The 23,315-nt window shown below is 46.2% G+C and overlaps 1 protein-coding gene across 2 annotated transcripts in view; it reads left to right on the top strand.

Moving 5' to 3' along the window:
* Positions 1-23,315, top strand: part of wwc3 (WWC family member 3) — a 32,296-nt gene that overhangs the window by 2,616 nt on the left and 6,365 nt on the right. The window contains exons 2-14 of one of the 2 annotated variants that reach the window (XM_084010607.1): positions 10,330-10,439; positions 11,475-11,675; positions 12,488-12,564; positions 13,744-13,826; positions 17,040-17,169; positions 17,485-17,634; positions 18,217-18,278; positions 19,486-19,734; positions 20,654-20,743; positions 20,828-21,402; positions 21,482-21,602; positions 22,831-22,911; positions 22,995-23,081. In XM_084010607.1, the coding sequence (XP_083866733.1) occupies positions 10,330-10,439; positions 11,475-11,675; positions 12,488-12,564; positions 13,744-13,826; positions 17,040-17,169; positions 17,485-17,634; positions 18,217-18,278; positions 19,486-19,734; positions 20,654-20,743; positions 20,828-21,402; positions 21,482-21,602; positions 22,831-22,911; positions 22,995-23,081 (2,016 nt within the window). The remainder of the gene's footprint in view (positions 1-10,329; positions 10,440-11,474; positions 11,676-12,487; positions 12,565-13,743; positions 13,827-17,039; positions 17,170-17,484; positions 17,635-18,216; positions 18,279-19,485; positions 19,735-20,653; positions 20,744-20,827; positions 21,403-21,481; positions 21,603-22,830; positions 22,912-22,994; positions 23,082-23,315) is intronic. The other variant, XM_084010608.1, reaches the window with a different exon arrangement.

Genomic DNA, 23,315 nt, shown 5'->3' with positions numbered 1-23,315 from the left:
CGGGGTCTCCGCATCCATCACACCTGGATAATTTCTCGTGCACGCTGCTTTAATCCCACATCCAAGTAATGATCTTTCTAACGCGGATCAAGCACAGTCCCGAGGAAGTGCAGAGGATCCGAATAGATCTCAGCGAAATGTCCACACTGTAGACATGTTGGCGCTTATCCAGACAAGTGTGTGCTGGCCGCGGTTTTTGTTTGCGTCATCACAACTTTCTGTTTGCGCTTTTGGGCCATTTTCTGTGGCCGAATATTCGGTGCATCCCTAGTTTTAACCTCCGTTCACTGATGTTCATGAAGAAACGTAAAAACCCACTAGAGACCATTAAGTCTCAGGGTTTAAGGAACTCAACCTTCTGTTTATTTGATATAAAAATTACTGTATAACTCTAATAAAAGACATTAATATTCACTCATTGATATCAGATCCTGTCTGCAGGTTCTGGGTTCACTTGTTGTTAATGTCGGCTGCCTCCAGTTTACCTAAGTGGCCCGGGTGGAGCTAGCCACTAATTTTAACTCAACTCAACTCAACTTTATTTATAAAGCGCTTTAAGCAGCCGTAGCTGAGACAAAGTGCTGTACATGAAAATAAATAAAACATAAATCATAAAAAGGTAGGAGACAAAATAAAAACAATAAAAATGTTAAAACAATTAGAACAGTAAAGATGTTAAAACAATAAAAACAATAAAACACTAGAACACTAAAAACCAGAGCAGAGTCCCATGCTGAGTTAAAAGCCAAAGAATAAAAGTGTTTTTTTTTCAAGATCAAGAGAGTCTCATTTAAACCTCAATAACAAGCTCACTCTTTTTACTTCCTGCACAAGGAACACGTGTTCCCTCGGCTGCTTCCCATTGAACGACAGTTCTCTGGCTCTGATTGGACGTTGTAACCAGGAAGTGGTGAGGTACACAATCATAGAACTTCCCAACACTCCCAGTATGAATATGAGGACGACGTACTGGGAGAAGTTGAACATCGTGTTGAGTTGTATCAGTACAAGCCTGAAACTCACACAAACCCGAGGTCCGACTTTCAGCCAATCGTTGACTTTCTTTATACTTTGGCTCCACCTTCTGAGCTGTCAATCACAACAGAGCCAAGAATGTTATTTTTACAAGAACTGAACTTCTGACTTGAATTTGAGCTATAAGGAGGAATTCAACGTTGTCACACGCTGTTTTATCTAGCGTGGTAGCGAGCTGTCGATCAACAGGTACGCTTTCTGGTCTGTTGGACTCTAAATGGACCATAATGTACAAAATGAACATCATGCTGGATGGAAGACCTGAAAATAGAGAGACCATAAACTCATGTTTACAATGTTTACTGAGATAATAAATCAAGAGAGAAGGGACCATCTTCTCATAGTCTTCTATACAATCAGAGAGGAGTCACCCCCTGGTGGCCAGCAGAGATAATGCAGCTTTAGGACACTTTAACGTTGGCTTCACTTTTTAGATCCAGAGATTTACGCCTTCCGCAACATTTAGGTTGAAAATTCACGATATATATATTTACGGAAAAAAATATTGCAATGTCAGTTTTGTGGCGTTATGGTGCAGCTCGGCGGCGAGGGTGGTCGCCGTGTGCGAGCATCCAGTCTGCTGACCCTCGGGGAGGCGTGTCAGTGGCGGATTATCGCCCTAATCACTAAAACACAAGAGCCATTGAGCTCATAACATAATTGTCAATGATGAGCGGTAACGGAGGCAACCAGAGGTCAAGTGTGTTTCTCCCCGCCGCTACGTGATTGGACGTCGGAATCGAGCTGCATCGACCTGCGTCTGGTTCAGACGGCGGCATCTAGTGCATTCAAAATGAGAGGGCTGCGTAAAAGCGTCCCACCATTGAACCGAGTGTCACGCCGCCGTCTGGGGCGACTGTTCCGGCGGACACCTGGAGCAGCCCCCCCTCCCCCCGCCAGCTCCCGCAGATAAGCCCGGCACTTCTGCGGGGGCTTTTCTGTTCTTGAGGAATGAGCGTTATGTCAGGCATGCCTACACTGATGCCCCCGGGGCTCTCTGCCGGCTCGCTCCCGGCCCCCCCAGACAAAGCAGCGGGACAGAGGCAGTTCCCACGTGTCTGCCTCCTCCTCTCCATCCCCGGGGCCCCCGGAGGCCTCCTTTATTAGCTCTGTTATGCAACAGCCATGGCTGGCCTGCCGCTCGGCAAAGGGAGGCCTTTATCCTTGGTCACAAAGCACACCAAATTCAATTATTCTGGAAAGGGTGAGCTGTGTTTCCAGCACCGAAAGGTTATTCACATGCGCTGAACCCCGCTGTTATTTTGCTTCCCCCAGTGTTTTCATTATGATGGCTCTTTTTTGTCTTTTTGCTGGGGGGGGGGGGCATCGCTTGATCCGGTCTCATTGGCATTCTTTTTTTTTTTTTTTTTTTTCATGAGCAGACAATATGTTTGTCTTCAGTTTCCACCTTGTTCTGGAAGTTCCAACCACCCCCTGTTGTGTCCAACCTCACCCTAAAGGTGACCTCTGTGTTCGGGGGGTCATTCCCATACAATAAACGATTAAACGCCTCCATGTTGCCCCGCGTCACTTCTCCGGCTGTGTGACGTTCGGCGGGCGGAGTTGGGAGATTGTGAAGAATGCAACCTAAACAGGACATGCCAGACTCAGCGGACCAACCTCCAGCTCTTGGGCCACCATTGTTGTTTTGTTTTTTGTTTTTTTTCCCCCCCTCCAAACATTTGCACAATTCTTATTCACTGTGCACCTTTTCTGCAGCCCAAACAATCGCTGTAATTCAGCCGCTTGTCATTCTTGTAGCGCGCTCACTTTAAAACGAGCCCTTTAACATCCTCATTTATAAGCATTATATAAACATGGAAGTCCCGCCCCCTCTGGTGGACCACCTTATTTTAAAAAGGCGTAACACGATCCACCTTGTAGCACCTCTGAAGCTCACTGATCAACATGCTGTTTGTTTAATCCCAGTGTAAAAGGACACTTTGACGAGGGCTTCATGTACGTTTCTTGGCCAGGCGCGGTGACTTCCTGGAGTCTCTGCTGGTCGTCTGGCGCTGTGACAACAACACCAGCATTCAGCGGACGTTCAGACTGAAACACACAATGCTCTGTTGGAGGCCTGTTGTTGTTGTTGTTAGTTTGTATTTGACATTGAGGCGTGTTGTTTAAAGGCACAATGAGGAGGATTAGGCTGTTAACATTAGTAAAAATTCACAGTCCCTCCCTGGATGGGGTTAGACAGTAGTTGCTTGTGCGAGGTTGCTGTTGTATCGTCAACATATTGCTTATGATGAACAGCAACTTCATGTGCACAGTCGTGTAAATGTGCACGCGTTACACCGCAAACCAAAGTCGAGTATAAACGGTGTGATTGCTGTGTATTGAGGTCCTATGGCGGGAGGTCTGGGTACAAACGCCTAAAGTTTCCTCTTGGATATGCACCTTGTTTCTATGACGACCAGAAAATGTCAACAACAATAAAAGAAGAACAAGCCGGTTCATCTCTGCAGACACCGACACACTCTTCTGAGGGAAGCGAGTACTGAGGAAGTGGCGACTTCGCAGTCGGCTCCACGAGGCCCGGGTTCAACCCGTGTCTCTCCAAGACCACCTGATATAGCCGGTCTACGTGGTAATTACCTGCTGGGGAGTGGCTCCTCCCACTGGGGAGAGGCTCCTCCCACGATTTACATTGCATCTCTAATCGGCATGCTATGCCGCCACCGTAAAGCGCCCGACTCTGCCCTCACAATGAGCCGAGCCCTTCCCACGTGTCCAGACGGCGTCTGTATGTGTCCGGAGACGAGAATGGCGGTCTACTTATAGGAGACCTATTTCCATAAGATTCTACACAACCGGGAGACCCGGGCGTGTGTCAGCTGCCTCCTCCTCGCTGTGAAACGCAGCACCGAGCCCTCGGAGACGCTGCACATAAATGACATTCCTCCCAAAGTTGTTTTCCACATTTCTTTTTTAACACCGAGAGGAATTTGTAGACCAACAACACTTGTGGCCTTTTCTTTTCTTCTTTTTTTCCTTTTCTCAGAGCGTCCATCAGCCTCTCGTGGGAATGCTGTGGGAACGAAAGCAGGTGGCGTTTGTGTTGCACATTAGAGTTAAAACACAAAGATTTTTCTGTTCATACCTCGGCCACGCCCACCACGCTGCCCACCACGCTGCCCGCCACGCCACGCAGGTGTCGCCACGCATGCATGCATGTTACCCGGGGGTCAAGCCATGCTTTTTATTTAGAGGCTCCAGCAGCTGGCTCGCTGGGACCATGGAAGGTCTTTCATGAACCATCACATAATTAAACGCCAGCGTGAGAAGGAATATTGTGTTTAAATTTCCAGACCAGTACAGACCAGTACAGACCAAGTACAGACCACTGCAGATCGGTCCAGACTAGTCCAGACCTGTACAGACTAGTCCAGACCAGGGGCCTCATTTATAAAGCTTGCGTACGCACAAAACGGGGCTGGAAACGTGCGTACGCCACTTTCCACGCAAATGTTGTGATCTATAAAAACCAAAGTTGACGGGGAAGTGTGCGTACCCGTAAGCAAACTCTGAGGCATGCGTACCGGTACGCACATTCTGGAGACTGGAAGGGAATCAGCAGTAAACGTGAGAAGAACTATATATTTTTGATGACTCGCACACATTTAATTCCACTCCATATCATACGTTAGATCTGCGTTATCATGATGAACTCCAGCAATGTTTTTGACGCTTTTAATGAGTGATAGTTTTTTTCATATTAACACCTTCTTTTAAAATCTGACTTGTATCTTAAATCAAAATAATTTTGAAATATTGAATCAGCGCTGTCACCGCAGGAGGAGGAGACGGCCCAAATGCATGTAATACAGTATACAATAAATACCTTCCATTAGATCACTGTAGAACACAGCGGGAATAACTAAATACTCTTATTTATATATATCATCAACGCACATACATACAGCCATTAAGCCATCGTATACTTGTTACACTTATCCTCGTTTTTAAACCACCAGAGCGCAGAGGAAATGCGCTATAATGAGTGGCACGCTCGTGCGCGCTCAGTCGTGGAGCGTGGAGAGCGCAAATTTATCGATGACCCCGAGCCACGGCCCCCTGCCCGACTGGAGGGGTATCAACAGGGCGCAAGAATCCGTGAGGATGTCATGCGTTATAATATGTAATATAAGGAAGACAACAATCAATGTTCATTGTAAACGTATTCTTTTATTTATCACAGTGCGCGTTTGCCGTAGCTCATCTGCAACGTTGTTGATGGCGGTGATTGTGTCTCGCTGAAGTTGCAGGACGGCATCAGTGATCACCCGACCGCTTGATGTGCCATGCGTCCGGGGTGCACTGCTGCTTTGCGCCGGACCCGGACGCTGTGCCGAGGGCCCGTCACCATCACCCTCCTCACCGTCACCGTCACCCTCCTCACATCACCCTCCTCACATCACCCTCCTCACCGTCACCCTCCTCACATCACCCTCCTCTACGCCACGCTGCAGACTCTGGAAGGACAAAAACTATTTAACGTTTTGTTTTATATACAATAAAAGTTTAAAATCTGTTCACCCTTATACCTCTGGTCTCAGTCGCGTCTGTGTCTCCCTCCTTTTCGGACACAATCCCCGTCAAAGTCACATCAAAATCAAACGATTGCATGCCGGCTCATTAACATAGTAAAATGTGGGCGTGTACAGGGCGGGATTCAGGTACGCACACTTGTAGGTGATCTGTGATTGATAAAGGGAACATTGCGTACAGTTTGCGTGCGCACAGTTTTATAAATCAGACTTTTTTTTGGCGCACGCAAACTTTGGCTTTTGGGCGTACGTATACTTTTAGTAAGGATCCTACGCACAGTTTTATAAATGAGGCCCCAGGTCCAGACCAGTACGTACCAGTACAGACTAGTCCGGACCAGTACAGACCAGTCCAGAGCTGGACCAGCGGCCCAGACTCCAGTTTCACATGCCTCTCCCGTCGTCAGGCAGAGCCGCTGCAGATAGAAATATCCTCCGGGTAGACCCAGGATGGCACGGATTATTCTAGAATTAGCAAATGTCTTTGACAACTAAATCTATATTTTGCCGCCGCCGAGCGCAGCGAGCAGGTCGAGCAGCATTTCATTCCTCCACAGCTGAACATGCTTGTCATTCTGTCGCTCTCTGGCTTTTCTATTTCAGATATCTGTCTCATTTTCTGTTTCCTCCCGGATTGAAAGAGGATCCCTGAGAACGTATTAATAATCTCATTCTCTGACTGCTGGCGGAGTTATGAACAACCGTGCCACCATTTGTTCATTGCTTTTTGTTACAACATATATATTATTTTACTTGTCACAGCTTCGTCAGCGGCTTAGTTTTTAAGTTACTTGTTGTTGCAATAAAGATTTAAATACCCAGCTGATGTCGAAAAAAAGATTATTTATGGCAACTAAAACGTGATTATAGGGGTTATTTTCTGTGTCATGTGCAGATAGAAACAGACCTTTTATCTAGAAATGAAGACATCAACTAGCAGGGCTGGATCCTCTTAGTCGGTTAGTTGGTCGTCTAAGATTTCATTAATCCGTCTTTATTTATGATTTTTCATGCTGAGAGTCTCTAGTGAAGATTTAAAGTGATTCTTTGTTCATCAGCTGATCGATTTCTTGGCAGAATCATAGTCGTCAGTTTTTTGTTTTTTTTTGCTCTTGCAATTTTCATTTTATTTGAATTGTCTTGGTTTGTTGACCATTGATACTTCTGTTTTCAGTGTTTAAGTTTTGTCTTCTGGTTGGTTTTCTGTTGTTAAACTTCTTTGATTTGTCCGTCAAAGCACTTTGTAAACTTTGCACTTTGTTTTTTAAGGTGCTTTACAAATTATTATTAGTTATTATTGTTAGTTGACTGAGGATTATTACAGTCGAGGAAATCGTTGAACTTGGTGGATAACTGAGTTGACTTTTTTGAGGTTGGCGTTGATAATAAACACAGTTGTACTTAATATTGATTGGAGAAGACTCCTACACCTTCTGTTGCCGTCGCTACGGGCAACCGTGGACGCATTCTGCTGAGAGTCAACAGTTAACAGGGTCATGGGTTGAACCCAAACACCGGCAGCGTCCTTTAAACGTGTGGACCACCACCAGACCCATAGAGCGCTGCAGTAATCCCGCTGCAGTAATCGGGTTGTTTCAGCGTGCGGCCTCACATACCTGAGAGTGGAGCGGACCTCCGGTTTAACCCGGGTCACTGTGTCAGTCTGACTCGGACAATGACTCGGGTATTTTCCCCTCGATGGAAACGATCGTACAGATGCGTCACGCTCTGCAGATTTCACACGGTTCGGATCGTACGTGGTCACGTTGAGGGTTCAGACGCTTCTGCTTGTCCGTTCAGCTCGAGTCTCCAGAGACGTGACTTGGAGGCTGCTGTCACATGACAAACATTCAGATCCAGATCTGTGAGAGGACGTGCCCGGCCGTCTGTCTCCGGGGAGGTCGGAGGTCGGAGTGCAGTCCAGGGATGAACTCCCTTTGACGTCACACGGCTTCCCGTCCCGACGTCCTCACGGTCGTCCCACCACCTCTACGACCTTTCTGACCTTTCAGAATCTATCGAAGCTGGCTTACTGCTCGTGACTCTTGCTGTCATGGTTACACCTTTACGGACTTAAAGGCGGACCGCCCTGTGTGTGTGTTTTTGGGTGTTTACCAGTGTAGTTAGTGTCTGGACGTTTGTTTACCTTCAACAAACAGTGAAAGCAGCAGCAGCAGGTGACGGGAGCGTGCCTGTGTTTGCTTTGCCCTCGTGTTTGGCTGCAGGCTCAGTCCTTCCCACCGGCCGGCCACGTTCCCGTCTGTTGAGGAAAACGGGTCGGGAACATGGAAACAGAGAGTTGTAATGTTGTGTATTCAAAGCTTTGCAGCTGACAAAAAGTGATGCTGCGATGTTTTCTGTTGCTGTGATGATGATGAATGCACAGCTGATTGCATTAAAACTGCTTTTCTCGGGACAATGTAGGATTTTATCAGATTGCGATAAAAAAGAAAAAAATTCATGCTGGTTTCAGGTGTTTTGTTTTGCTTTTGTGGAAAACAAGTTGATGCTCCAAATGGATTATTGAAATGCTGGTCAAATACATTCTGACGTAGTGAATATTTAACTCACATGACCAATCAGCTGATCGTGTGGTCGGGTGCTGACGTGTTGTTTCTAAGGGTCACAAGCCAAAAGAGTTCAGGAACTAAACTAAACTACTGTCCTAGCCGATGGGTGGAAAATGTTATTTTGCCACTCAAGTTAATTGTTTCCAAGTGAAAATGTTCCTTTTGGTTCAGCTTCTTTCTGTGGTTTGTATCATTGTAAACTGGTGGAAATGGTTAACAGTCATTTTGTCCTAAAAACGTGTTTGTTGGGAGTTTTTTTTTTAAGCAGAAGTTTTAATTCAGTCAGCACACATAATACAGTAAATACAAATAGTATGCACTAGTGTAAGTACAGTATTGATGTGTGAGAGTTTAGTGATAACTAAAAAGCATAATGTTATATAAGCCTTGTCTACAATTTAAGCCTCCAGAAAAAGACCCTTAAATATCGCTTTATGAACCAGTCTTTGGTAAATGAAAAGCAAGTTGTCTTAAATGTATGTCCATAATTTAACCCAGATAATAGAAATCATCTTTTTTTTAAATCTTTTGGTCCACTAATCTTTTCTCAAATCATATTTACACACGCGTTCTGAATCTTTGTCTGGCAACTTTGTTTTTCTTTTCATTGTTTTATCATATTCTAAGTCATTGAAAACAATGTAAACGATGGATCTGTGTAAATACTATTTATTAATAATACATAGTTAATAGTACATTTATTGCATCCCTGGATTTATACAGGATTGCTGTTGAATGTTCTATTTACCAATGAAGCTATCAATTGAACGATTTATGACTAGAATTAGAACTCTGAAGGTGCTGCTAATATATTTATAGATATTGTTGGAATGCGGCCCTGATAAAGGCTTGATTCAGGGTCTTTAAGAACGTTGGAGCTCATCTGTGTTTTTGCTCGGTGCTGCTGGCGTTTTGGCCTGAGAGCGGCGGCGGTGGTGGCGCTCCAGCAGCCAGACGGAGGCTGAGATGCTGGAGTGTCCCGTGTGCAGACAGGAATGTGGTGCAGGATGCCTCCGCCACTCTCTCCAGGCCGGCCCCTCATTGTGTGCACGCCCCGCCGTGGTCAGGCCTCGCCGCCGTGGTCGGGCCTCATTCACCGCCGGCACTGTGAGCACACTGTGGTGGGAGAGGCTGCGTCACTCCAGACCCTGTTGTCTGCGCTGATTAATGGCAATCAGACAGCAACTGGATGTTCTGCTGTCAGCAGACCGGCCGGTTCACGGCTCGCTTATCTGTGTCGGTTAGTAGTGACCAATCAGTGCGTCGGCATTTTCACACTTCCTGTTCCCTCGTCTCGAAGGCAGTGTGTGTCTCAATATGTTTTAATTTAGTCCTGATTTGGTCCAGTGTTAAGTCCAGGTTTGGTCCAGTATTTAGTCCTGGTTTGGTCCAGTATTTAGTCCTGGTTTGGTCCAATATTTTGTCCAGGTTTGGTCCAGTATTTAGTCAAGCTTTGGTCCAGTATTTAGTCCTGGTTTGGTCCAGTATTTTGTCAAGCTTTGGTCCAGTATTTAGTCCAGGTTTGTTCCAGTATTTAGTCCAGGTTTGGTCCAGTATTTAGTCCTGGTTTGGTCCAGTATTTAGTCAAGCTTTGGTCCAGTATTTTGTCCAGGTTTGGTCCAGTATTTAGTCAAGCTTTGGTCCAGTATTTAGTCCAGGTTTGGTCCAGTATTTAGTCCAGGCTTGGACCAGTATTTAGTCCTGGTGACGGCGGCCCACAGTACATGTAGGGGTGCTCATAAATGCCTTCAATGTTTTTGAAATACTATGAGAAACACCAGATGCATTCAGCTGAAAGTCACCAGTTAACACGGTCACTGGTTTTACTGAAACACCTGTTGGTCCAAACCGTCCTGATCCTGTTAGATTCCATGGAAGTCTGTTATAACATTGATTCTGAGGACCGAACATGAAACAACCTAACATTTTAATTCAATGTTGGTCAACGTGAAAAGGGCGATTTTATCTTCTCCAGTTAAATTAACATCCAAAAAACTCTCTAGTTTCAGAGCTTCTTTGAGTCAGGAATCAACTTGGGGGGGGGGGGGGGGGTGTTCTGGTCCCGGTCTCCAGCCGGGTGTTAAACTTAGCCAAGTTGAGAATGTGTGACTGTGTGGAGCAGCATTCCTCGGGGTCACCGTTGCACTCAACACACTTCTACATTGTTTCAGGATCACCAAGCCGCTGACGTTCGCCGACTGTGTCGGGGACGAGCTGCCTCTCGGGTGGGAGGAGGTTTACGACCAGCAAGTGGGAGTTTACTACATCGACCACATCAACAGTGAGTACATCGCCCATTAGTCTCCGAGTGCCTTACACTCAACACACAGTGGAGGGATGATGGGCGAGTGGACTCGTCTGTGTCCCGTCTGAACTCCCACAGCGGCGTCTTTCTACTCTGCAGCGCCTTATTGTCATTTGCTCATTCAGTCCCCGTTCACACATGCAGTCCATCTACGAGGCGTTCAGGAACATCTCATTCAGGAGCTCGCTAGGGAATGAGATCCATAATTCAGGGAATTCTGATTTCATAACGTTTCAGAACAACTATTTTGGTGATTTATTTATTTTTTATTTTTTAAAAACTTTACTTAAATGCGCAATTGTATATGATATATCCAAGTAACACAAGTACAAAATACTATACTCTAGAGCTTCCTCGTGAAGCTAGTTAATACAGAACAACTAAACCAACTGACAAAAATATACTTAAAAACTAACTTTAAGGTCAGAAATCGGTTTCCGAGCGAGCCTGTTTGAAATCCGGGAGCAGACGTGGCTAACTAGTAGCGCTGGGTGTGGTTTATAAGAAGCGGTCTAGTTCGATATCGAGGTTGAGAAATGAAAAATAGAGCCCGATTTAAAAAAATACAATGTTAAATGTATTTATTCTTCATTTATGCAGACATACCTTCATTTGATTGTCTTTCACTAAAAGCAAATATGTGTCTCATCTGTGACGAAATAAAAATATATATTTAAAAAAAAAACGTGATTCCTGGGATGTTTTAGTGCCGTTTTTTAATGTTTTAAGCAGATTTTGATGATTATTTTGGATAAAAACAGTCTTCATCAGCAGTGTTCCTGAAATGAATTCAGACATGTTCATCGGCCCTTCTTCATCTTCTTCATCTTCTGTTGAGTTTCCTGGCATTTGGCGTGTTCCCCCACCTGCTCGACCCCCCCCCCCCCCTCTACTCCTTCATCCCTATGTTGTTTGTCCTGACAGGTTATCCAGGTAATTTACCTAGAGCTCTGTGTGAAAGAGGTTTTTAAGTCCAGTTGTGTCGTGTGCCCCCCCCCCCCCCCCTTCCAGAGACCACCCAGATCGAGAACCCGCGGACTCAATGGCGCCAGGAGCAGGAGCGCATGCTGAAGGAGTACCTTGTGGTGGCCCAGGAGGCCCTCAAAGCCAAGAAGGAGATGTACCTGGTGAAGCAGCAGCGTCTGGAGCTGGCTCAGCAGGAAATGTTGCTCCTCCATGAGCTCTCCGAGGACAACCGCTCCATCGGCAGCAGTAAGAACATCCAGATCCATGAGACCATAGACCCCTTTAGACCAGGGCCTAGTCTCAGGACACCAGGACCTAGACTCAGGACACCAGGACCTAGTCTCAGGACACCAGGACCTAGTCTCAGGACACCAGGACCTAGACTCAGGACACCAGGACCTAGTCTCAGGACACCAGGACCTAGTCTCAGGACACCAGGACCTAGACTCAGGACACCAGGACCTAGTCTCAGGACACCAGGACCTAGACTCAGGACACCAGGACGTAGACTCAGGACACCAGGACGTAGACTCAGGACACCAGGACGTAGACTCAGGACACCAGGACGTAGACTCGGGACACCAGGACGTAGACTCAGGACACCAGGACGTGGACTCAGGACGTAGACTCAGGACGTGGACTCAGGACACCAGGACGTGGACTCAGGACACCAGCACATATATATTTTTAATGACGTAAGCTGTGAGAGGGTCTATTAACAGATGAGAGGACGGGAAGGCTACATGACGACCAAACACTCGACCTTAGCCGACCTGATTATCTGGCCTGGACTCGGCTATATTGTTGATGTCCCTTCAGGAAGCTGGGGGGGGGGGGGGGGTTGCAGTTCTATAGAAGACCTATCAAATCCCCATTCCTGGTGCAGCCCAGCCTCCCTTTTAAACCACCTCCACCCAGTTCACCCTCCGACTCCAGCCAGCTGTCGCCCGGGGAGACGACACCGGATCCCCCCCTCTTTTAACTCTTTTCTTTCTTTTACTTTTACACGTCGTTGCCGTGGTCTAACTGCTCTCTCCTCTCTCTCCATGTGTCCACAGCGCTCTCAGGCTCATCCTCAAATGCCAAATACGACCCCGACCAAATAAAAGTGGAAATAGCTGGTAGACGAGAGCGGGTAAGTCATTATTGCTGGAGAACAATGGGCTGAAGCCGGGGGGCCCTTCAGAGGCACAGAGAGAGAGAGGGGGGCCGGGGTGTGGCCCCTACAGGATACTGTGGCTCTAGCCGTGGGGCCTCGGGAGGATGAGGGTGAGATCATCATCAAAGGGTCAGGCAGAGGCTAGGTCACTGACTCACAGGGCCAAGTTGGACGCTGCTCTGAGATCGGTCACATGGGTGAGGGCGTTTCCTGGATTGTTGCACTTTAGAAGATGAGTAGGATTTATAGAAACACACAGAAAAGTCCCTTCTTTGTTTTTAGGATTAAATATTAAAAATAATCAAGATTTGAATATCGTAGTTGATCAAATGCCATTTATCCGACCAGCTGAGTGCGGTCGTGAAAGAGGACACGTTAACAGATTTCTGAAAACCCTCAAAAATGTCCTGTGATACCTTTTTTGGGGATATGACACTATAAATACTAATTGAATTAAGTTCAGTGGCTGCATCCTTCCAGAAGAGGTGGCTAACTGATTTAAAATGCAGCCTGAGATCAAATTATATCCTCTTTATTTAGTTGTTTTTTTTTAATTCAAATTTTATTGAAATTGGAGTACATTATACAGCAGAACATATATACATAATTTTCTTTTCCTTTTTAAAAATAATAATAATAATAATAATAATAATAATAATAATAATAATAATAATAATAATAAAATATAATAATAATAATAAAAAATAAGAATTTTATATTCTTTTTTTTTCATTCAATTTTTTATTGAAATCGAAATTGGAGTACATTTTACAGCACAATTATTTTATATTCTGATGGAGGATTTGCTTTATTCTGATCCACTCATAGACGCCAAGTTGATTTAAAATCCAGGCGTATGTTGGGATCAGTCGGGCCGTGAAGGATCCATCAGTCAGATCCCCTGAATCGGGGAAAGAAGGCCGTGTTTCTGGGCCACATGTAAAGGATGCGGACACTGAGTCGGGACACAGCTTGTTTGTACATGTAGCTCCGTTAGTCCCAGCTCTGAAGGAAACAAACTAAACCTAAGTCCAAAATGAAAACGATGAATGTGGATGAGCTTGTGTTCACTGGCGTGTAAACATGGCGTTCCTGTGTGTGTGTAGTCATGACTCAGCATTTGTGTGTGTGTGTGTGTGTGTCCGTGTGTGTCAGCAGCTGTCCAGACTGAAGCAGGAGCTGGCCCAGGTGAAGCAGGAGCTGCAATACAAGGAAATGGGAGTGGAGACCCTGCAGGAGTGAGTGTTCCTCTGCCCTCCCTTCCTCCCCCTGAACCTCCACCCTTCTCCTTCCTCCTGCTGCTCCCCACCCAGCTCCCTCTCTACCCCCCTCCCCATCTTCAACTCTCTCAAATATTACATGTACTTTAGCAAACCGTCTTTTTCTTCACTTTCACACGGCTTCATCTAAGTGGGACATGGTGAGATTTAAAAAAAAGTCCCTTTGACCCCCAAAACAGAAAGAAGAGTCTCTCTCCCCTCGCTTCTATTTTCCTTTTAGTTTTTTTTGCGTCTGTATTTAAACGCATAAGCGTCTTTTGTGCTGGGAACATTTCTGAGCCAAATATCATGTTGGAATCAGAGGCTCCACCTCTCGGAGGGAAAAAGAGAGCGTTTGAGAAAAAAAAAAAGGCAAATGGAGGGAGTTTTTTGATGGAAAGGGGGACTCCACCTCAGGAAGAGGATGCACCAGTGGAGTGCAGGGAGCCAAGGCTCAGCCTGGAGAGGAAGTTGCTCCACGGAGAGGGGGAGGGAGAGGGGGAGGAGGGGAGGGAGGGGGGTTGGCTCCAGAGCAGTTTCAAAAACACAGAGATATCTGGCAGCAAATTCCTCTGCACTTCCTGAGTCCTGGTAAAGAGTCCCTTATCTCTCAGATAATACACGACTCGAGTGATTCCCAGAATAGCCGGGAGAATACACAGCTAGCAGAAAACATGGACGCATCCTCCTCTCTGTGTGTGTGTGTGTGTGTGTGTGTGTGTGTGTGTGTGTGCCATTGTTTGTCTATGAGTACGTTCCTATTGTTTTCTTCACCCCATGGCCGTTGTTTTTCCCCAATCTCAGCTGTTTGTCAGCAGTGTAGGCTAATTGTTCCCCGCACCACCGTGCGTCAGATAAGGCAAACAAACAGCTGGCGACGCAGTAAACGCCCCGCCGGAGTCAGAGGACGGTTCGAGTATCTTCTCTGCTCATCTGTATTCCACCTTATCTTGAATTGAGCGAGTTTTCAGAGGCTGTGTGCAGACGTAACTCTAGAAGGCTCTCGGCCGGTGGGTTTTTAAGGACTAAGTCCAACCTGGAACTGGAGAAAACCTGAGCATATTTGCTTCTCCGCAGTACACAGGGTGGGGGGTTCAGTACAGGCAGGCACTGAGGGGTGGGCAGCGCCGTTTTTTTTTTTTTTTGGCTAAGCATATAAACTCCCAAGCCTTGCCAATGGTGTGTGTGTGTGTGGGGGGGGGGACAAAGCCAAGCTTGTTTTGGGAGGAAGAGGCAGGGTCGGGTGGATGAACAGTACCTGCTGTTGAAGGAAGGTGAAGGAAGCGGGTTGTGGTGAGAGCAGGGGGGGGCCACATGCCAGGCCCAGTGATGGAGGCTCCTCCATCCAACAACCCCCCCCCCCCCCCCCCACACACACACACACACACACACTGAAGAAGACAGCTCACTTCATAGCAGGAGTTTATTTTGCTCATCATATGCCACCAGACTCCATTGACAAAAGCAGTAATTTAACCTTTCTGAACACAGTCTACCTCCATCTGTTGGTTTGTTTGTGTTGTTGTGTGACCTTAAAGCCTTTTTAAAACACCAAAGTCACACAATAACACAAACAAACTAACAGACGGAGGCAGCGGTAGACCAGCTACTCCTGTGTTTATCTGAGAGGTAGAATCAGGGTTTTTGTGAATGGAGTCTGGTGGCTTTGAAGAGAGCAGCGATAACGGCTTCAGTTCCCCGTCAGCAACATAAAGAGGTTAAAATATTCCAAATATTGTGTACATTTGTACTGATATTGATTGTTTTAGGTGTCTTAAATCAGACCAGACCTCTAAACATCCTAACTGTCCCTTTAATCAGACTCCCTGCAAGGATCTTAATGATTTAAACGTTGGCGACAGAGGTTTCTCCCCCAAACGAGTGCGCCTTTGAAAGCAGCACTTGAAAGGCTGAAACAATATCTCGGCGTGTGGAAACAAACCGAGATGATAATTTACACTGGCCTGTCACATGCAGTGTCAGTATTTCATAACTGACCACAGTCTAAAATAAACACTCTAACCTCCCACACAAAAATACTTCAGATGTTCATCTGATGATGATTTTTTTTCTTATTTTCCACTGACCTGATATCCGACACAAAGCGTCGCCACTGTTAGTAAGTTAGTGACTGAAAGATGTCATTCTTAATGTGAAACTGCTTCATGGATTCTTGTGAAAGCGATAATGGGCTGTTTGTGTGTGTATAAAGTGTAAAAAGGCCCGGCAGCTACATTTTGGCGTGTCAAAGAGGACTTCTTTTTTTCTTCACAGAATTCTAATCAATAATCAACCATCTTGTCCCCGAGGACACAGATCTATAATATTTCAACAAAGCATCTATTAACATGACAGGATCATAGTTTTGACACATTTTTCATTAATGCTCTTATTTCTTCTTCCCGCACATTTGTCTTTTTTTCCTGACAGCTTTTTCCTCACTATTATGTGATTTAATGATATCGCAAATTCATAAATGCACTTACAAATTGTAGAACATGGCTGTTCTGGTGTATATTTATCCAAATGAATTGATTTCCTGATTATTCACTTCTAAAATTAACCTGTATGGAAGCCTTTTTTTACATTTTACTTATTGACTTGTTTCATCCATAGATATACTTTCTCTCATTTCATCATATTATATAAATAAAACCAGACAAAGAACATGCCGTAATGTTAGCATCATAAATAAATCCAATACCTGAATTTGTAAATGAAGGGAAAAGAGAAAAAAACATAAATTTTTAAACTTTTTAATTTGTTAGTACTTAATTTATGATTTATTTCCCTTTAAATATGATTATTATTCATTTAAATCATTTTCATAATTAGTAGGTATTTAAGTTTTTACTCAAAATGCATTTACTATATATTGTTTAACTCTATTTAGATAAATTAATAATTGTATGTGATTATTATTTTGATTTTAATGCATTTATTTATGATTATTTATTTATCTGATTGATCTGATCTGATCAAGTGTGTTGCTTTAAAAAAATGTTTTACTCTATTTAGATAAATTAATAACAACAAAATTTACTCTGAATGTGTTTTGGAGGTTAAATCTTAAATATATAATGTCTTTTTATACCCAGTAAGATTATTTAACTGTGTGTGTGTGTGTGTGTGTGTGTGTGTGTGTGTGTGTGTGTGTGTGTGTGTGTGTGTGTGTGTGTGTGTGTGTGTCAGGATCGACAGGAAGATGTCCTGCAGCCAGACGAACTACAAGCTGGACGAGGCTCAGGCCATCTTCAACGAGCTGCGCAGCATCAAGAAGTCCATCAGCACGGGCGAGAAGGAGAGGCAGGACCTCATCCAGGTGGGTACTGGAATGCTCTCTGCTGACCTCTAGTGTCCGTTCACCTCTCCTGTCCCGCTGCTTCTCAGCATTGTCTTTAAATAAAACGCATTTCCAGACGTCTGAGTCAGCGACCACGAAACTGTAATACACGATGAATAATAGACCATGATTCAGGCCGATTGTCAGGCCTCGTCTGCGGAGGAGTTTCCTGGTCGTGTCATCGTCTATTTCTGAGCGAGAGAAATTACAATCCATCTCTTAAAAATGGACATTGCATCTTTATTATAATGCGTCCTCCTGTTTCCTCTTCTTAATCGCTGTCCCGTCCCACAGTGCCTGGCCAAGCTGACGGCGAACTTCCAGAGCAGCTTGTCCATCCACGACTCGGCCGGCGAGGCGGCGAACAGCACAGGAAGTGTGGCGGACCCGTGCGGCCTGCAGCAGTACTGTGACACCGGCTGTCAGACCGACGTCATGGGAGAGGTAGGAGACGCCGCCGCCGCCGCTTGCCATCTCCCCGTAAAACAGGTTTACAGAGAGGAGAGGGGGGGCGCAGATTTGATTTTAGATTCAGCTCGACTTACACACCTGGAGTCTAGGGCTTTTATTGTGAAAGGTTAGAACTGCGCCGCCTTTGTCGAGGTTGAAAGGAGGAATAAAGTTTGCCGTCTTGCAGGGCTGCATGACATTGCAATATATGTTTTCTGCAGTATGTATTTGGGATGTGAAAAAATTTAATTCAGGAATTTCCACACACAATTTTTTGTCCATTTTTAAATGAAATGCATCATTTCGATTCATTTTGAGAACTAAATTTAGAGTCTAAAAGATTCATAAAGTCACTCGTTGTAAAGGACGGTGGGTTCAGGCTCCTCCATGAATTTGACTGAACTTGGAATGCGTTTTGTCAGAGAACCTTCTGCCCTCAAAGAACAATCAGCTGCTCAGGTTTGATACGCTGCAGGATCTCCCTATACTCCCGTCACCATGGTTACGTCTCTAACACTGTCACCTAAGTGTGCTGCACTTTCAATGGTTTTATTCCTCTCTTCTTTTTTTTCCCAGGATTCCACACATTTAGTGGACAAAGTGAAAGTGAACTGGCAGTACGAGGAAGCCAAGAAGAAGTAAGTACACGTCTCTTGTGTTTGTTGCTTATCAGCCACCGTGCGATGACACGCCACCGACTCACCGGCCCCCCGTCAGCACCCTCCCGGTTCTGGGTTCCTGGGGCCGTGCACGTCGTCCAGCGGGAGGACGTGTCATGAATGGTGTTCGCGGCCGGCTGAGTGATGTCTGGCCAGCGGAATAAGCTGGGTGGTCACATTCTTCCCTCGCCACGCCGCTTCTGACTGAGTGCTGCTGACTGTGTGCTGCCTTTGTGCAGCCAGGGGAGAGCAGCTCTGCCTCGCCGCTGCCGCCGCACTCTCCTCCACGAGGTGGTTCAATGCACACACGGTCTGGTTAAATATACCCCCTCTCACCGGCGAGTTATGTCTTATGTGTCGCTGGAACCAGCTTTTGCTTGTGAGTCGGACACACGAGGTCGAGCGTTGTCGGTGACGGGGTGGCGTTCGTACGGCGGTGATTATAGAGTCGCCGTGTTGTTTTTGCTGGCTCCGTGCACAGAAGGACTCGTGTTGCTGTGTGGTGACCAGGCAACAGCAATGCCAACCATGACATCAGGCAGGGAGGGAGAGGAGAGACCTGTGGAAACTTGCATGCTCTGTCACTGAGTCACGGCGTCTGGCATCCAGCACACGTAAACACAGTTATTCCCTCAGAGTTAACCCCGTGGTGGTGACGCGCACCTGTGAGGCCGAAGCAGCAGGTAGAGGTGATTTATACGCCATCATAGTGGCAGCATGCAGTGCCTGCTTGGAGCTGATTCTGCCGTGTCACTATATAAACACTGTGTCCGAGTCAACAGGCTCCACTCAATCAACACGTTAACTATCAAACCCATATATTCATAAATTCACAATCTAGGAATTATTTTACCGGAAAAAAAGAGAGAAAAAAACGCAGATTAGACTCAAGTCAAAATCACGTAAAATGATGTATTAATTAATAATGATAATGATCGTTATTATTTTTTAAGCACAATCAAAAAAACTGCCTATTTCTTATTGTTATTGAGGCTGTAATGGGAACAATGGGAGTGATTATTTATTATTTTTTTAGTGACTGACACATGAACTCTTGCCAGACACGTTTGGCTCAGTGAAGTTTATGTAAACCAGTAGACGCGCGTACCTGCCCGCCTCCCACAGTATCACATGTTTGACCCGGTGCCAGAATTCTAACTATGTGCTCGGCGCCCCCCTCCCCCAGGGTGCAGAGCATCCAGCACCAGCTAGCACAGCTGGACAGTGAGAGCTGGTCGGGACGGGCTGAGGCGGACCGGGACCGGGACTTCATGCAGCTCCTGCGTGAGAAGGAGGCCCTCCTGCAGGAGCTGATCCTGGTCAGCAAGCAGCAGCACTCTGCAGAGACGCTGCTGCAGCTGGAGGAGGAGCGCCGCCGGCTGGAGGAGGAGGTGCAGAGGGCCCACAGCTCCCAGAGCCAGGGAGCCAATCAGAGGTGAGAACATCTGGGACTTGCCTTGACACATTCTTCCTGCCTTGCTAGAGTTAATATGTTCTCATTACATCAGTGTGACTATTGTAACTTTCAATGTAAAGCAGGTTTGAAGAAGCACACACACACACACACACGCAGTGATTTCATTCATCTGCTGCTGCACATTTCAACTTGGCAAAATGCTTTATTGTCTCAATAACATAGTTTTATGTGAGAGTATTTGGAGAGCCGCGTGGAGTCGGAGACCTCATCATCTCCTCCGCCACATTATTATTATGGCTTTATGATGGTTCTGATGTGTGTGTGGCTTTAATAGAGACGCCTGTTGGGTTCTTCCATCGCGCTGAGCTGATCCGCCGGAACGCCGTAGTCGTCCCGAATCCCAGTGAGCTGGAGGAACGTAGTTCTGGTCCTGTACTGGTCTCATACTGGTCCCGTACTGGTCTCATACTGGTCCCGTACTGGTCTCATACTGGTCCCGCACTGGTCTCATACTGGTCCCCCACTGGTCTCATACTGGTCCCCCACTGGTCTCATACTGGTCCCGCACTGGTCTCTTACTGCACCTGATTCTAACTTGGGTTCATGTGGGTTTTTTTGCAAGTAGAGTAGTAAAACTACACGCTGGATTCCTGACTGCTGTGAGTTGCTCACATCACAGTTTAAAGTCCAGATGAAACCCTTTTAAAGTCTTTTTAGTCATCTTTTCATCCTGTAAAACAAAATGATGTGTTTTTGTGTAAGTTAGTGTCATTTTACCCAATGACGTCCTTTCATCAGGCTGAAAGCCCGCCCCACTTTTTAGCAGCTTTTTAAATAGTGTTTAAAAGTGTTTTCTGAGAGCTACAAAGAGATATCCAAAGGTCCCTCCGTGAAATCCTTTGCCTGTTTGCCTGAACGTCGTCGTGTTGTGTTCCAGGATCCTCCAGCAGGAGAAGAGGAACGCTCTGCTGCGGCAGCTGGAGGAGGCGACACGCATCACCACCTATCTCCACTCCCAGCTGAAGAGGTGCGACCCGCTCCTCCTTTAATCTTCACCGTCTCTTTGTCTCCTCTAACCGTTGTCTCGCTCCTCTCCCTCCTCCGCCTGCAGCCTGTCGGCCAGCTCCCTGACGGTGTCGTCCAGCAGCAGCCGCGGCTCGCTGGCGTCCAGCCGCGGCTCGCTGGCATCCAGCCGCGGCTCCCTCAGCTCCATCAGCTTCAGCGACATCTACGGCCTCCCGCAGTACGAGCGCCACGACGCCGCTGGCGAGCCCCTGGACCCCCACCTGCGCTTCCTGCTGCCGCCGGAGTCTGCGTCCAGAGACGGCTCCATGTTCACCTCCGACCACCTGTCCCAGAGCAAAGCCAAGCGCTCCCACGACACGCCGCAGTCCCTGGCGTCGCTCTCCTCCCGCTCCTCGCTGTCCTCGCTGTCGCCGCCCAGCTCCCCCATGGACACCCCCTCCTACCACTCCGCCCCCCACGACTGCCCGCTCACCCAGATGACGGAGGAGTACATGGAGCAGGCGGGGCGCGGCCTGCTGGAGGGGCTGCGTGCCCAGTCGCAACCCCCGTCCCACAGCGCCATGCTGGGCGGCGAGGACGCCGTCAGCCCCGCCGGCATGCATCAGCTGGACAACAAGAGCCACAGAGACAGCGGCGCCCAGGGGGCGTTCACCTCCACAGGCAAGTAAAAAGAGATCGGATCCATGTACCAAAGAATGAAGACCACCTGGGGACTAACTGGATGTGGTCTCCCCTTTAGGAGTGACTCTGAGGGGGAACAGCGGCAACAGAAGCGGCCGCCGGGCCAGGAGAGTCTCCGCCGGCGTGTCGGAGGACGCGCTCGCCACAGACAGCGGCGTGTTCGAGGCCTGGGGCCGAAGGTGAGAGCAGGTCCACCCCGACAGGGCACCAACGGCCAGCTCCCTGGAGCAACACCGCCCCCTAGTGACAGAGGAGCAAACCTGCAGCACCCACAATGCACTCCACTTCCACTCTGTTCGTCGTGTTTGTGTCCCCTTTAATTTGACTAATGACATCACATCTCGTCACAGTCGACAGCAGGCAAAGATTTATACATTTTAGATCTTGGAAATAAAAATTACATTTGGGAAAATCTGAGGTAGAAATCTCACGTTCACACAGAAACGGCTTATAATAGAAATTAGAAGAGAAAATAACTTTTAAATCTTAAGAATATCCAGACATGAATTGGAATGTGAAAGAATAAATACCCTAAAAATATATATAAAAATATTAATATATAAAAAAATTTATTTAATTAATAATTAATAGAATTGACTGAACTGCATTTAAATAAATATTAAACATTTGCCACAGGATTAGACAATATAGTGACAATAAAAAAAGTGAAAACTGCGTGATATTCGTCTTGCGTGTGAAAATACTCAAATAACTACAGTTGAAGAAAAAAGATGTGAGCAATGACAGGGAAAATAGGCCTCCGGTGTGTAAAGATGTCAGGACCATTTTATGCCACTGATGTAATAATATTATCACATATTAACACACATACACATAATACTCCCTTTCAAAGAGGAAGTGAAGAACTCAAGTGAAATGTGAAAAATATTAAAATATCCTAAATTAATATATAATGACAGAAAGTGCAGTGTGTGTAGTAAAGTAGCTGTAATTAATATATAAGTAACATACCCAGAGGAGGAAAGTACAAATACTTAGTTACTGTACTAAAGTACTATTTTCAGGTGTACTTTTACTTGAGTATTTCTTTTTTACTTTTCCTCCCAACATGTTAAAACTAATACTCCCTTTCTACTATTTGGGGGGAATAATTGATTATTATTTTATTATGAATATGACAAGAGATTCAGCCAGTCGAAATGTTTTACTTTGTACGTTTCAGAGCCTGTACTAGTACACTTTGACTTCGTCTGTACTTCTACTTGAGTATATGACGTCTGGACTTTTGAAGCTACAGTTTCTGTCCTCAGTGAGGGTTCGTCTGAAAGTTTACTGACTGAAACACAAACGTTCTTTTCATGCTGTGTGTGTTTTTTCTAACTGGTCTGTTCAGTTTGTGTCCGCCGAGAGACGATAACCGTTTGTTGGTTGTCTCTCCTCCAACAGGCCCGAGGAGTCCGAGGAGGTGTCCTACGTGAAAGAGGTGACCCCCGTCAGCGAGCCCACCCAGATCCAGCTGGGGCTGCTGTGAGTAAGCTGGTCCTGGTCTACGTGGTGGCTTCCTGTCGGCGCCTCACTAAAGAGTCTGTTGAACTCTCCTCTCTGTCCAGGTGGGAGTCCACTTCTCAGTCCCTCCGACTGCATCTGCTCCAGCTGAAGAGCCTGAACCGGTCCATCGTGAGGGACGGCTATAAAGTGTGAGTACTTCCTGCGCCCATGCTTAAAGGAGGAGTCGCACATTTTGGGAAATGCAAGTCTGAAAATATTTTCTTGTTTTTCACCTAAAAAAGATTTGTGTCTACAACGCAATAAAAAAAGCCATTCCAGGATGTTATGTTAGTATTTTAAGAGTTTTATTATTGCTGGGATACTATCTGGAATCACGTTTATTTTTGGCCAGATTCATATTTATTTATCATTTAACACGACTA

The sequence above is a fragment of the Eutrigla gurnardus genome (genome assembly GCF_963514095.1).
Source record: "Eutrigla gurnardus genome assembly, chromosome: 6".
Taxonomy (NCBI): domain Eukaryota; kingdom Metazoa; phylum Chordata; class Actinopteri; order Perciformes; family Triglidae; genus Eutrigla; species Eutrigla gurnardus.
The sequence above is the reverse complement of the archived record's forward strand: the minus strand, read 5'-3'. Positions and strand labels throughout refer to the sequence as shown.